General features: G+C 33.6%; 1 protein-coding gene across 3 annotated transcripts; it reads left to right on the top strand.

Annotated features, from left to right (window-relative positions):
- The first annotated feature begins 1,554 nt into the window (after positions 1-1,554).
- On the top strand, positions 1,555-14,859 carry jumu (Forkhead box protein N4 jumeau). Of its 3 annotated transcripts, XM_089631792.1 has the most exons (8): positions 1,620-1,685; positions 2,083-2,349; positions 3,640-3,759; positions 5,276-6,228; positions 6,410-6,534; positions 6,794-7,041; positions 7,232-7,322; positions 7,471-14,859. In XM_089631792.1, the coding sequence occupies exons 2-8, from the start codon at positions 2,290-2,292 to the stop codon at positions 7,575-7,577; spliced, it is 1,704 nt and encodes a 567-aa protein (XP_089487918.1). In that variant the 5' UTR covers positions 1,620-1,685; positions 2,083-2,289; the 3' UTR covers positions 7,578-14,859. The 3 variants fall into 3 exon arrangements, with proteins under 3 accessions (XP_089487910.1, XP_089487918.1, XP_089487926.1); XM_089631784.1 differs by having other exon boundaries at positions 1,555-2,349; XM_089631800.1 differs by lacking the exons at positions 1,620-1,685; positions 2,083-2,349 and adding an exon at positions 2,486-2,592.
- The last annotated feature ends 844 nt before the right edge of the window (positions 14,860-15,703 follow it).

The following is a 15,703-nucleotide window of genomic DNA, read 5'->3' as shown; positions in this document are numbered from 1 at the left end:
CACCTGATCTATTCTATAAACTATTTTGTTGAACGAACCGTTTGAAAATTGTAAAGAATTGTTGACCGTTAGCACTTCCTCTATTCTATTTTATAAAGCTCGGTAAAGCTGGACATATACGTCAGTGCCATTTGGCTCCGAACCATTTGGATTAGTCTATTTGGACACCGACCAGATTAGAAGGGGAGACGCGACTCTGCCGAACCTGGACATTTTAATTTTATCTCACCATCAAGTTAACACCTCGAACTCAAACTTAAATGTTTAAACTAATCAAACAAAAATATGGCACGTTCTCATTTGTACATTTAAATCGAATAATGAAACACACGAGAAAAGAGTAGCCACAGCGAATTTGTGTGAATAAATGAAATAGCTAGAAATTACATCATACATAACTAAATGAGCGAAACGCATTAGAAAGAGATAACCATTTAAAGAATATGTGTACGGGAGAAACGACTATATTATTCTAAACGCCTCTCGTTTCTCTTATCTCCAGACGGGCGAGCATGTTCGCGGCGAGCAGTCTGAGCAAGTCATAGATACAAAAATGCTCGTTGGTCGCCTGTGACGTCATACCGCTTTTACCCTCATGCTTGGCTACAAACTAGCGAACAGAGTAGTAGAATACGACGTATTGTCACTAGGTTGTCCTTCATACTCTTATGTGTTTCTGCATTCGCTGTCTCACTTTATTTTTTTCGAAAATCATTATGCGTTATTACATTATTTTATTCTAGAAGCATTTTGAATAATTGTATTTATTGAAATAATAAGTATTTTTAGTGCACGTTAATGGAAAGAAACTCCATCAGATTTGGTTTTTGCTCGAGAATGATTTTTGCACATCTCAAAAGCACAAGAAGGCATTTTTTTCACAAAAAAGAGCCTAGAGCGACGTGTATGAGGCAGCCGCTGACAGCTTGTCTGACCGATGCGATGGACGGGCTTATGTGCGATACTAAATGCAGTAAATCACCAGCTCGTCCACTGGACCCATTTCAGTGCAACCACGCGCATTGTCTCAGAAACTTATCTTCCCTTTTAATTCATCGAAGTATTAAAAGGCGGTTAAAGTATATCCACTGGACTCAGTTCAGTGAAACTGCACTCACTGTCTCAGTACCGTATCTTCCTATATTAATTCATCGAACGTTACATAATTATTTTTTTTTACAAATATTCAATAACGGTTAATTTAAAATTAAGTAAATGCGGAATAATGTCGGTAGATACATAAAATAGGTAAATATAATTCTGTCATTTTATGATATGAAGGAGTTCCAATTAAAAAAAAAAAAATGATCTTGAATAATGTCATGCATTACGCAAGAATTTTCACATTTCCCAAGCACCAACAACCGAAATTGGTATGTTTAATTATTCACCAAAATCATTTCAATAACAGTTTTTTTATGCAATAATATTTAATGCCACGTGCAGTTCTTAACCACGTCACACTTGCAACCCCGTTTACAGTTTTTTTTTTTTTTTAATATGTTAACACAACAAAATTCACACCCCTCGGGAAAAATAGAATCGTCCTTGTGAACTTGTAAAGTACCGTGAATTATTTTGGATTTTACGGGTACTTTGCGACATTAATATAGAAAATTGTGTAAATTACATATCAATACAGCGTTACTCTGCACGATCTTCATATTTTTGTGTTTGTTTCGAAGGTATTCGATACATTTGCCGGTGTAAACAAACTTACTTTCCCGGTTATTTTTACGTCAGTCCGTAGTGCCCCAGTTTGTGTTGCTAAATAGATGTTTTCTGGTATTATTGCAGAAAAATAATAATTTAAGAGTGTCGACAATTTTGATTAATTGTATAATATTTCCATTGCTTAGTTTACTTCGTGACATTTGACGAAAGCGTGTTCTTGTCCGTCGGATTGAAGAAAAATCTTGTGTTTTGTGTTCGTGCTAAGTACAATAATTTTGCCGCCTACCGCTTTTTTAGAAGCAACTACAATATCAGTGATTTCATATCCTTGCATTGCAGTTTGTAATTTTACATCTCAAGTCCATCCCGGCTAGAATTATTAATCGTTTTTATACTCTTTGTGAGTAGGTACTTGATTGTATCTTCCATTGACAATATTATCCAATAATAAAATGGCGGGAAGATCACGTGACTCCCAATGTCCAATCAGCATCGAGTAATTTGAAATTCAGCGTTCTTTGTGTTTGTAAATCAACATCAAAACAGTGTAGTTTTGTGTGAAGTGAGAGGTATCTGTGGTGTATCTGTCAATCTTGTGACAGAAAATCCGCTTAAATGTGTGAAATCGAGGATTTATCACTTGGGCATCAGGATATTTATTTCAATAAATATTCGGTGAGTGTTTTAAAATATATTTGTTCAAGTTTTCCCGATAATTTGTGTTAAAAAATCGAAATATTTGTTCTTACTACTAACATGTTCATAATGGGACCGTCCGGCCTCATCCATGTCCCGCTCTTTTTGTGCCGTACGTACTACTTCATTTCCACAACACAAATAAAGTGTCAAATATTATAGAGAGCTCGCCGATGACAATGTTTACGTTCCACCCGGTATATTTTTTGGAATACAAATTAGGTATGTGTATGTGGACATGGTTTTACGGGTGGTTTTGCAGTAAAATGCACTTTAACGGCAAAATACTTGACGATATATAACGATTTTCAGTTCGATCTTTTGGCGTAACCTTTGTATAATAAAATATTTTAACTTTTATTTATAAGTTAACGATATTTTCTTTTTTCGGCGGTAATTGAGCCAATTTCAGAAATAAAATATAATTGTTTGGTTGTTTGTAAACAAAAACTTTTTCTTATCTGCGTGTTTTTTATGTTGATATTACAACCTGATACATTAATATTGCCGTATAAGCAGATAACTTATTATTTTTTTGTGTGAGAATCAAAATTTCGAAACCTTAAATTCTGGTGTTATAGATGTTACAGACATTATTTCACATCTATTGCAACAATACACTTCTGAAGTACCATTCCATTTCATTTTACAATATAATTATTGGTACTAGTTACAAAAATATATTTTACAGAACTGTAAACTTTGTGTACACCTACTTCAGGTTTTATGTTATCATCTACCTTGAAAATAGGCACGGTTATCTCAGAAACTCATCAATGTAGTGCATACACACTTAACGTGCAGTGCTTTTTTGTCTATATAATTTTGAACTTAAAATGATGAGTTAGAAATTTTACATGGAAAAAGATTTTTATTCTTAAATTTATTATTTTTATTGTAATTGTTTGTGATGGCTTCTGTGGTTGAGTGGTAAAATTCTTGCTCGACGGTTTGGCTCGATCGAACATGTTGACCTGGAGGCATCCTCGTTGCGTCCGCACGCTCAAGCACCTAGACACGAGATGCTCAGTCAAATCGTAGCATCTCGAGCAACTGACTACAATTTCTTGCTATATGTCTATAATCCGTTGACTTTGTATTCCAATAGATAACAATGAATGAAATAGATCATAGAATAGATGAGGTGGGAACGTACCATTTGCATCAAAGCATTCCCCAAGTTTGAAGTGCTGTAGACCCATTAGCAGTTGGAACTTCCGTAGTATCACATTAAATAACTAAATAGTAATAATTTAAAACAAATTCTAGGACTGCTTTGTGAGCGGAACGATGGATCTTTACATAACAGATTCGCTGCAGGACATGCTGGACATGGATATCAAGTCGGAAATGGCTACAGATCTCGGCAGCGGCAATGATTATCTATCGGTAAGTTTTATATATCAGTACAGTGGAACCTCTCATAACGAACACCTCCTATAGTGAGTAATTCGCATAGCGAGCAAAACAGATTATGAAGAAAAGCTCCCTTAATGACGGACATTTCGCATAACGAATAACGCAGAAAGGGCAAGTCCCATCTTCATGCCACTCACTTATGAGCCGGGACTTCCGCGCCAGTGTGTTAGTCTCTAGTTGGGACTCGTTCCCCTAACACGTTAGTGTCGCATGTATTCACACATTTTTCCAAACTTGTGTCTAGACATTATTTGTAAAATACCAAAAGAAGGCAGTCATAAGAGAAAACAAGTAACTGTAGAAATAGAATATAAAATCATTGAAAAGAGAGAACAAGGTTTAAGCGTGGCTGATCTAGCGAGCACATTCAATCGGTCTACGTCAACGAATTGCAACATCCTCAAGAACAAGAATAAAATTAAGAAGATAGATGCAACACCACTCCGTTACTCCAGCCTATGGACCAGCAGGTTTTATTACTTTAAAAAACTCTCCACTAAAACACTCTTCGAGCGTTGTTTTGAGGTGACTGAAGGGACAAGTCTCACTCTCAAGAGTGTTTTGGAAAGATCACTTTCACAGCGTTACTTGCCTCAAGATTATTGACAAGGCATAGGAAGGGGTTACCAAGAGGAACCTCACTTCTGCCTAGAAGAAGCTTAGGCTAAAGAGCGTTGTCGAATGTGATTTTGAGGTGTTTGAAACAGTACCTGTGGAGTCTACAGTCAACGAGATTGTGTATTTGACCAATACCATGGGACTGGAGGTGGATAACAATGTTATTGATGAGCTTGTGGAAGATCACAGTCAAGAGCTGACCACCGAAGAGCTTATAGAGTTGCATTGTGTTTCACAGCAAGAAGTTAAGGAGAAAAGTTTTTTAGTGGATGCGCAGGAAGTAGCAAAGCAACAATCTTCTGGTATAATAATAGAAATGCTGAAAGCATGGGAAACTTTTACATCATACATTGAGAAGCATCACCCTAATAAGAAGGTGGCTATGCGTTGTACAAATTTATTCACTGATAATGCTGTGTCACATTTTCACCAAATTTAGAATCGTTGGCAAAAACAAGTTTCTAGTAAAGAATGAATTATTTGCAAAAATTCATAAATTATAAACTAGTTATTTCTATTTTTTTGTTGTATTTGCAAATCGAAATCTCATTCCAGGTTGTTACACTCGTTAACAATTAATAAGTATGTAATTTTATTCAAATAAATGTTAAAAATATAAAAAAATTGAGTATTTTTTTGGCATAGAACGTATTATAGTATTTTACATTGAGTCATATGGGAAAAATTGTTTCGCTCAACTAGTGTTTCACATAATAATTATGAGAGGTTCCACGGTATCTAGTGACTTTATTAATAAAACAACAGAACCTGACACCTTTGTTGGAACACAACTGTTATAAATAGATAAGACAGTCTATGAAATTTAAGAACCTTTTTACTGTCTAATTCCCGATATTCTTTTTTTTAGGACACCCTCGGAGTCAGCTTTTCAGATCTGCCACCTTTGCTGGACATGGAAATGGACAATGCAACGACTTGGATAGCGGGCAGTAATTCTAGTTTACACAATTCATCCAATTTTGTTCACAATCTTGACCTTTATGGCTCCGAGGCTAATGCAGTTATGGTCAATCCAAATTCCGTGATGCCCTCCATATTCTCAGAATCACCTGTGAAAACCATTGTCAATCAAAACTCGTCCAACTTGATGCTGAACTCCTTGCACAGCCGATCTGTAAGTTCTCCTCCCTTGCCTAGCCCTACTCAGGAGAAGAGTCACCTGACCTTTTCTCCCAATACCATTAAGGTGTGTAAGGTAAAAGAAGAAATGGAGGACAGTATAGCGAGCTATGGGGATCTTGAACCCTCATCAGAAGGAACAAATTTTGTCTTCATTAAAAGAGATAATCTAGAACAGATTAAAAAAGACTTAAGCGAAGACTTGGACATGAAACCAATCAAAATGAACAACCCCACCGTAACATCCCTCAGAATAAAGGCATCGCAACCTGAACTAGTAAAGCTGAATAGAAATACTTCAATCCTCAACACCAACCAGAGGTTAAGTGGCGCGCAGTATGTGACACAGACATTGGGCCAAAAGACATTCATCTCGAGCAGCATCCAGATTCTGGGACACCAGCAATCCAGAACCATCCTTACCAATGGACACAAGAACCCCACCACCATCTTAATAGACAATGGAGCATTCAATAATAATAAACAAGTTCTCAAGACGACTATATCAAGTGCAGCCTTTAGTGACAATAATTGTAGTCCCAAGTATGTGTCGGGAAATAAAGTGGCATTATGCAGCGAATTCCCAAAGCCAGCCTATTCTTATTCCTGTTTGATTGCCATGGCTCTCAAGAACTCCCGGACAGGCAGTCTTCCCGTATCCGAAATTTATAACTTCATGTGGTATGTGTATAATTTTTTATTTATTTTTATTATGTCAGAAGATCTTTTATTAATTGTTTTTTAAATTGGCTTATTATGACATCTAGTTAACTTTAGACAAACGGATAAAATAACTATATTTTATTCACTGATATTTAAGTTGTGCATTTTATATCAATAACTAAATGATTTTTCTTTCCAGCAAACACTTTCCTTACTTCAAGACGGCACCCAACGGATGGAAAAACTCTGTTCGTCATAACCTAAGTCTTAATAAATGCTTTGAAAAAATTGAAAAGCCGTCCACCAATGGTGGTCAAAGAAAAGGTAAACAATGGCAATACATTTTTCAACATTGTTAAAAAATACTTTTTATGTGATCAGACCGAAAAACAATCTTTATTATTATAATTCTTTTATTATGGAGAAAATGCAGACACAGACGGTAAACAAGACAATATAAAACATTAACTAGACAATTCACCGGTATCTTAATTATTTCTCACAGATTAACATAGCAACAGATAAATAAATAAACCTTTACAAATATATTATTTATTTATAAAAACATTAATTTTATTTGAAGGATGTCTATGGGCAATGAACCCTTCAAAAGTGGGCAAAATGGACGAGGAGGTGCAGAAGTGGTCGCGGAAGGACCCGCAGGCTATCCGCAAGGCCATGGTGCGGCCCGACAGCCTGGAGGCGCTGGAGAGGGGCGACATGAAGTACAGCAACACTGAGGACACAACCGCAGCGGAAGAAGATTGCTCTGACGACGACCTGGACGTGGATGAACTTATGCAGCCGGAGGACCAAACTACTGATGTCGAGGTTAGCATTATTACTACCTTCCTTCAGCAACATGTTATTGTCCCTGGTGTAGACTTAAGACTTAGATGTTATTGAAGTGGTGGGATTTGTTAGTGTTTGCTTGGATCTCATATCTGGCCATTTGGAACCTCCTTCGTATAAAAATGTGGCTTCACAATATACACACCCTTATATTTGTGATGTATTTCAGGTAATGGAGACTACATTTGATGAGATTGATATCGAAGAGAGTATACCTCTGAAGCTTGAGTTTTCATTGGCATCACAGTTTCACCATGCAGGTAATTTGTCTTTTATTAATACGGCATGCTACCACTACATGATCTGAAAGCCAGCTTCAAGTATCTTTTGACAAATGCTACATGCTAGTTCTAGTCTGTTTACCCAACAAAATAACAATACTAACATTATGGTGTGTCACTATTGCAGAGAGCCCAGCAAAAAGAGCGAAAGCCAGTTTTCTGTACCAGGCGGTTAATGCAGCTCCAGCCCACGCCAACCGGCGGAAAACCCCGCTGGTTAATCGGATAGCTTAAGAAACACCTCCAGTCCTTTGAATCTTTAAATCTTCATGACCAACAGCTACTTGCTAGTGTGAATATCATATTATATTAATACCTTTAACCACTTGGGTGCAATTATTATGGATTGTTTTGTAATTCACTTATTTAAATCCACCGACGGCTCTTTGCTACTTGTACAAATTACTATTTGTGAAAGATTTATTTATTATTGTACTAAAATATGAATAATCATTTCCAATCTCGAATATCTGTATTACGTTTAGGATATGCATAAGTCTAGTGAATATCTTTAATGTTATTAAACTAGAAAGTTAAAACAAAGTGACACCTTTTGGAATAATATTTTCGGATCTCAATAGATATCAAAACAAAGTAATCTCTAAATATTTTTTTATTGTATATTTTAATGTCATTTTGATAATATTTAATTATAAATTAACAACTGACATTGGTGTTAACATTGTGTGATTCAAAAATAATGTACAATTTTGTTTTATATTTAGATTGCCTACTTATAATTTAGTGGTGCAAAACGAGAAAATTATTATTTTTTTTAAATTTGCATTTTTGTAAAAGTTCAGTATTTATTGAGTTTATTAAACACTTTAAGTGTTGAGATGAGCTTGCCTCATGAAAAAAGTTTGTTTCTAATTTCGCTGATGAGTGGTTCTCACGTATTGTATAATTTTACCTCCTAAACTATATTATTCTGAGACAAGTTCACGGCCCAAAGCAAAAATTGTTATGTATTTTAATTCAGGAATTTTTTTGAACTAAAAGTCAAACTCTGCAAATAAGATATTCAAGTCACAAACTTAAAACCTCTTTGGGTCCGATGTAGGTCCAAATTTAAAAAAAAAACTTGCTCCAGAAGTTTTAAGGAAAAAACACACCCTGTGTGAATATATATGTCGCTCGCCCGGGAGTTCGAAAAGTCACATTTTCTCTTGGTGTTCTGATAAAATATATATATATATATTATAGGACTGTGAATACAATTTTTTTTATAACATTCTACTAAAAATTCCCTAGCATTGAGTGGTTTAAAGCTCTACTAAAGGATTACGATTATTTGAATCTCCGTACGTGCAGCTGCAGGAGAGAATGAAATAAGAGGAAATATGGTTTTGGAATCCGTCTTATTATTTAATCAGTCTTATTATTTAATCAGTCATTGTCATAGTAAGTTGTTGGGAGATTTTTTTTTGGAATACAAAAAGTACAAATAAGAAATACCCTCAAAAGGAGTAAATTTATTTGCTTTGATTTAATGTGCTCCTCTTGCCGAAAATAGTGTATACATATAGGGTTTGATTCCATAAGCAACCGGTAATTTCTGGTATAGGGGAATGACTCTAATTGCAATACATATAATGGTATAGCTACCGTCCCCTGAATATTTAATATTGAAGAGGATATTGTGAGATACATTCAGTTCCAGGACCACAGAACCACAGTCGAGGGAATAGGAACATTGAGTGATGATCCTCACCGTAGGCACTTGTTTATTTGCTTCACTGGTGGTTAATCTGTCTTGCTATTTTTTGATCAATTTGATTTAGAATACAACATGATGTATGTACGTGAGGCATATGTGAGGAATGATACATACAGTGACCGGAAAACAGTTCCAAAGAAGTTCAGACTACATCTTTATAATATTAGGCTAGCCGGAAAAGCCGTGCAATATGCTCCCATCTCCAACATGGAGAAGTCATCTCTATTTTTTTGCTCTCGCTAGCATTAATAGACTTTAATGTAACAAAAATGTATTTATGTAAACATATTTTATTTCAATATCTTTTGTTCTTCTGCCGGCGGTCTATTTAATTAGGTCACAGCAAGCTAAATTAGGTTATTTGTTTGTCTTAATACAAATTAGACCATTCTCCGATATTGTGTGAAAGCATTTAGTACAAATTGGTTTACAAACTTGAAATGTATTATAAACAAATAATAATATAACCATGAATATTTGGTAGTTCCATTTTATCCCCAGTGACATGTTTTAGAATCATGTGTGTATGTAAGCTGAAGTTAGTTTTTAAGTATGTATGTATGTATTGTAGAATCATGTCCATTTATGTTTGGATAGATTATGCGCAGATTGTACTAATTACTTTGTAAGTACAATTACATGTACGAGTTTGACCATTCCTTACTTGGTCCACCGACCGGAAGTGGGGGATTAGCGTATTTAATTGAGCCCTTTTTTTTTTTTTAATACGTTGTTCCTCGTATACATAAATAGTTGTTCCTCGTAAACTAAATACATAGTTGGTGTGGGGTTAGCGACTGAATGAATATGAATTCTATTTATATTTAAACCTTTAGTGAAAAAATGTGTGAAGTATACAATTCTTAGGCTGTGTACTGAGTGATGTCCAAATTGTCAGATTATAATTCAATTTAGTTAAATATTATCATCTAACTTAAGAATATAATGTAGGATTAAGTAACCATTAAGCTATGAAAAACATGTACAAGCATTATGGTATTCCCCTAAGAAAAGAATGCATGATGTGATTGCTCAGTTTTTATGATTTTGATGAAATTATCTTTTTAAAGTAACAATATTTTGTAACTTTACTTTAATGTATGTGTATTAATAAATGTATAACCTAACAAGGCACCTAAACATGCAATCGTATTACATTGCGAATATTCTGTAAAGAAGTACATATTTATCTGTCGACAATAAAGGGTATCCAATATTGTTTTGTTATTTTGATGTGGCCGTATGTTGAAATCGTTAGGTAATACTATTTACTTTTGATCACATTGCAGTTCAAACTAACCACTTAAACAGCATTTGTATTAAATGATATCAATAATACAACTAGTTTAATAATAAAACAATTGACACAGTGGGATTATTCTTTTCCATCTCAAGTTAATAGGAAACCTCTTATTGTTCACACACATAAACTATGCTTTGCTTTTAAGTATCTTCTTCTGGTGGTTTTAAGTTTGTATGTATGTAAAGGCAAATCATTTTAAAGAGAATGTTTTCGTACACACCCATAGTACCAAAGTTTCAACTAATTTACAACACCCGCCCGCAAATGCCCAAAGACACTGGGTGCATAGCAATGTCGATCAATTCCGTTTGAATTTAGAATCGCCATTCAATTTGAAAATGTTTTTTTAGGACGAGTTGTTTCACATAATTTGAACAATTCATCAAATTTCTTCGAAGATTTCTGTTATTGAATCATTATTGGCCTTTACTTTCACAAAACTGAAATAATAACAGAACTTGAAGGAAACCTTCACAGAACTTGATAATCAACTGTGAAATTGTATGAATTGTTCAAATTCTGTGAAACAACCTATCCTTAATGTTTTTTTGTCGTATTTCATTCTTCAATTATGATTAAATTTGTTGAATCCATCCGGTACACTACAAAACAAGCAAGGATCTCTTTAAAATGAATTACCTCTACGTAGGTAAGTGGCACCTTTGAGGATGAGTAAGATTTAAGTTTTACTTATATGTGAAGGTTCATGATCTGCAGTAAGACACTGTAAATATGTTTCTTAGGGGCGATGTCAACCCTGCACTATGGTGCATTTGTATCAATTAAATAGGCGAAGAATAGTGAGAAGTTTAATTTTTAGTGATTTACAGTCGTAACATCTTCTCTTGCATTTCTGAGTTGAAATAATACTCACAATGGAAATAATATGTGAAGATCTTCCCATGAAATAAATTCCTTGGAATGCTACAGGTACGTCTACAAAACTGTTTAAAATGTAGCGTGAGCGCATATCGGCATACCCTATCTGCAAATCTATTACAGGAGCATATTTGAAAAATTCCTATTTTGGCTTTGTCGTAAATTATAATGAAAAGTTTGTATTTATAATTATTAAAAATATCATTTTTCAGAATAATTTATCCTCCCAAGTTATCAGTCCCGTATAAAATTTTAAAAAGTGTAAAATATTTGCAGATACAGAATTTTTGTATTGGACATTTGTTGTAACTATGTAACAATTTCTAGACATTTTGTTTTTGAAGGGTTTTATTTCTAAATGTACATTTGTTAATTGTGAAGTAAAACTCTTAATAACAGAATATTATAGGAATTTACATATTATACTGTAAGGGCATATCCATTATTAGATGTGCTGGAATTAGTAATATAGTTAAATGTATGCATACATGTTTGAAGGACATCTCTTTTACAATCATTAGTGAATAATACTAAATTGTAGGATTAAGCTCCTTGTATTTAAGTTTATTTTTGGTCTTTGGGACCAAACGGAAAAATTAACAACTTTCGGGGTTGATAATTTTTCCGTTAGTAATGTAGTTTTTTTTGAAAAAGTACTAATTATACCTCATAAACCCAATCTGTTAACATAATATATTTCATGGGAAACATATCATTTTAAAATATGTCCCTAAAGCTAGAGTTTCTAGTGCAGCATCTGTGGAGTCGTGACACTGACGCACTTAGTAGTCCTCCAGTCCATCGCCATTATGTGATCGCCAACCTATCTTGTCTTGCTTTTATAAATAAACTATTATGAATCAATCTCTCTTGACAGATTTGCAAAAATTTGAAGAAGATCTGATCTATTGCTTAGTGTTTTGAGTCTGTCTGAGGCCCAACTGACCATCTAGGCTTTTATGAGATTTTAATACAAAAATATTGAAACTTCAAAAGACTCCATTTTTATTAAAATAATTACAAGGTAGCCTATAATCAACCACATTGGCATGACTGCAGCAATCGCGGCACTGTCGCTATCGCTTGCGTGTCAGTGACGCTGCGTCAGTATCGTTATACGTAAGCTCCTTTATATTTGTATAGTGTGTAATTGTGCTCGTAACTTTAGCTTTAGTCCGCCTCTAATCCTAATACGAAATAGTATCAATTAAAATGTAGGTTATGATTTGAAGGAAGAGAACATTAGAAGCACTATTTGAATGAGTGCCTCGAATAAAGTTGCAACCAACAAAAAGTTAAATTTATAATAAAATATTATGCTTGTTATTTGACAAATTCTAAACATTTCTCTTGAATTGCCCATTATAGTATAGTACAAATAATAATTATTAGTTAATAACAGTATATGCTCTTGCATTGTTGATAAACGACAGGTTCATCTGAAATTCAAAAGAACATACCTATATAATTAAATTAAATATTCCTAAAGGACGAATCCGTACACGGTGATCTAATAAAATTTAAAAATGTTATCCCAATAACCTCTTTCAATGTTAACTTTCCACAGTTTAATACATTATATGGCGCATCCCGACATGTTTCTCCAGCAACGTTATCCCTTTTAGAGGGCGATCATGCCGTGTTTCAAAACCCTCTGTTGAATATATAGAAATGTGAATGATTCACTTCGCAGAGATTGTGAGTTAGCACATAAAGCGACTTTAATTTGTAAATATTTTTTGTAATGTTGGTCTGACATATTAATTTTTGTAATAAGGAAAAATTGAAACCCTAATCATAAGAAAAGTAAAGTGTTTAGTGGTATGAGTGTCTTCATTCATTGATATTGCACATTAAGGATGGGTTGTTTCATAGAATTTTAACAATTCATCAAATTTAAATGTTAATTTGTGAGTTCTGTGAATGTCTTATTCAGGTTCTGTTATTATATCATTATAGGCCAGTTACTTGACACTTCTGAAATAATAACAGAACTTAAATAGGATATTCACAGAAATCGCAAATAAACTTTGAAATTGTTCAAATTCTCTGAAACAACCTGTCCTAACTCATTTCTGGATACGAACACATTACCAGATTAATATTACAACCATGTAGAGTTAAAGTGATTCTATTTTGAATGATTGTCATTGGAGTTGAAGTTGGCACACTCAAGTATGTAATTCACTTCAGTCTATAGCTCTTTGTGCGTGTCCACTCGATGCAATTTGATTTGCGCATTTCAACCCGCACAATGTGATGAGAATCCACCCCGTACGTTGGATTTATGCGTAAACGCCGCGACTATGTGAATAGCTTGTAGGTACACCTAGTACCTTGCAGGTATGTCAAATCGCATCATGTCGACAGGCACTAGGTAATAATCCCCCGTAATGTGAATAGTGCATACATTCATTTTGATTACGAAATATTACGAACAATAATGCCAAAAATTAAAACAAATCGTAATATTGTTTTTGAACCATAAGTATTGCCGCCCAAAATAGTACTGCCAACACTAATGTTAATAAAAATACTAATTTCAATTGTGGCTCTGAAATTGTTTGGAGAATTAAAAAATTAGACTTCTCCAAGTTTGTTCTTGTAATTGTCTTTTTTTTTGTTTTACAGAAATTATAGGTCAATACTTCTTGGCTGACTCTTTCACGAAAATGCACACAATGCATTGCCACTCAATTCATAAAAACCTTCTACTTACCAACTTTTGGCTGTACTTTGTACACTCATTCCATTGAATGTTTAAATACCATTTATTGGCAGCTTATAATATAAGTAAAATATTATTACATGTGTTGAATTTCCGGTATCTTAAAATGATGTATTTTATCTTTTTCGCATCAAGCTAAACCTGTTTGAATAACCCTGTCTCCACCTGGGTATTATAAATGTAATAGCAAAGTAAGCACTGTCTGTGTTGTCAGTTATGTCGTGTAATAAATATAAGTAAAAAGAATTTCAAAATAATTATATATATGGATACATATAATTTTTTTTACCCGGACTTTTGGGAATGATGAAAAAGGAATGATAGGAAATTGTTGAATCAATGTTTTGCTGTTATTTTCTAATGTTCTAATAGTGAATCAAATGAAGATTAATTAATGCATATGTAAGAATTAACGTAAGTAATCTTTAAGTTGGCTTCTAAATTATAACAAAAACTTACCGTGGCAATAAACACCTGAAACTTTTGGATTGGTTTTATGTAGAAATTGCTCGATGTCTTCTATATTATCAAGAATTTGCAAGAGGGTTGTGTAGAATTTAAATTGATTTGTTTTTTTTACATTTGTCAATGTTAAAAACATAGAACTTCAACCGTTATGTGATAGTATTTTTAACACTTACTAGTTCAATAGAAATAATGCATTTATAATTCATAGACATTATTTAATGGGATGTATCACACTAACCTAGAATAAGTTTTAAATCTGTGTTCAATATATAATTTCAGACTAATTAATTAATCCAAGCATTTTTACACTTGTTTATTTAATTGAGAATGCATTTTGTAAAAAAATGCAACATTTATACTTAATTATCTGATATTTTGTATTTTTTCACTACCAGTATTTTAATAAGTAAGAGGTTGTAGTATGTATTTAGTCTTAGGACGAATTTCTATGAATAAATAGAATAGATTTAATTTTGTATTAAAATTTTGTAATAAAAGAAAAATAATATACAATTTGTCATTATTATTGCGCTTTTGCAAATTTTTCCACCTTTTACTATGATTTTTGATGTATCATGAATTGTCTCAAGTTGAACAAGATATTGATCTTGTTCAACTTGACATTGGCTACCCACACTCGCATGGGGTACCTGAAAGAAGAGCCCAATATTCAATGGCTGCATATTGTTCTTTGTTATTCTTTACAATTTCCCCAGTAAAAATCAAATTCTGCTTTTAAATATTTTTACCTACAAGTATGTACCAACTACGGTGACATTTCTCATGGAATTTCGGAATGCTTTTGAGGCATTTAAGAGGAAAATCTCTCAGTTTCCAAATCTTTCAAAATTGCAAAAATGAGATGAAAATTTGATTTGCTTATAGAAATGATTTTAACACTTAACGGCTCTTCAATCTAAACTAAGCCAAAAATTTAAAGACATTTTTCACCATCGTATGTTGAATTGAACCTCTTTGCAAGTATACTCGCAAGATAAAGCCACACTTATTGAATTGTCCACAAAAGAGGGGCTCAAACCAATTTTTGAACAAGGACACCATAAATTCTGTTGACAAAAACATATTTACCAATTTTATATCATGCATTATGGGCAACTGTACAAAAGGTACAGATTAATTTCCCATCGTCCTATTTAGTATAATAATAATATTGGATGATTTTTTACAGCGCCGTTTTCTTGAAAAATCTCCTCAAGGACGCTGAACAATAGTATTTAGTATTTATATAATGCTCCATCTTA

This window comes from Hesperophylax consimilis, chromosome 1, assembly GCF_061612785.1.
Source record: "Hesperophylax consimilis isolate HC1 chromosome 1, BYU_Hcon_1.0, whole genome shotgun sequence".
Classification (NCBI taxonomy): domain Eukaryota; kingdom Metazoa; phylum Arthropoda; class Insecta; order Trichoptera; family Limnephilidae; genus Hesperophylax; species Hesperophylax consimilis.
Note: the sequence above shows the minus strand (reverse complement) of the source record. Positions and strands in the feature narration are given on the sequence as shown.

What these genes read in the sequence shown, in the direction of transcription:
- jumu (XM_089631784.1), top strand. Translation starts at nt 2,290, where the DNA reads ATGTGTGAAATCGAGGATTTATCACTTGGGCATCAGGATATTTATTTC. An exon ending in GAAATTTATAACTTCATGTG is followed by an intron (nt 6,229 to 6,409) that starts GTATGTGTATAA and finishes TTTTCTTTCCAG; the next exon opens with CAAACACTTTCCTTACTTCA. An exon ending in ACCAAACTACTGATGTCGAG is followed by an intron (nt 7,042 to 7,231) that starts GTTAGCATTATT and finishes GATGTATTTCAG; the next exon opens with GTAATGGAGACTACATTTGA.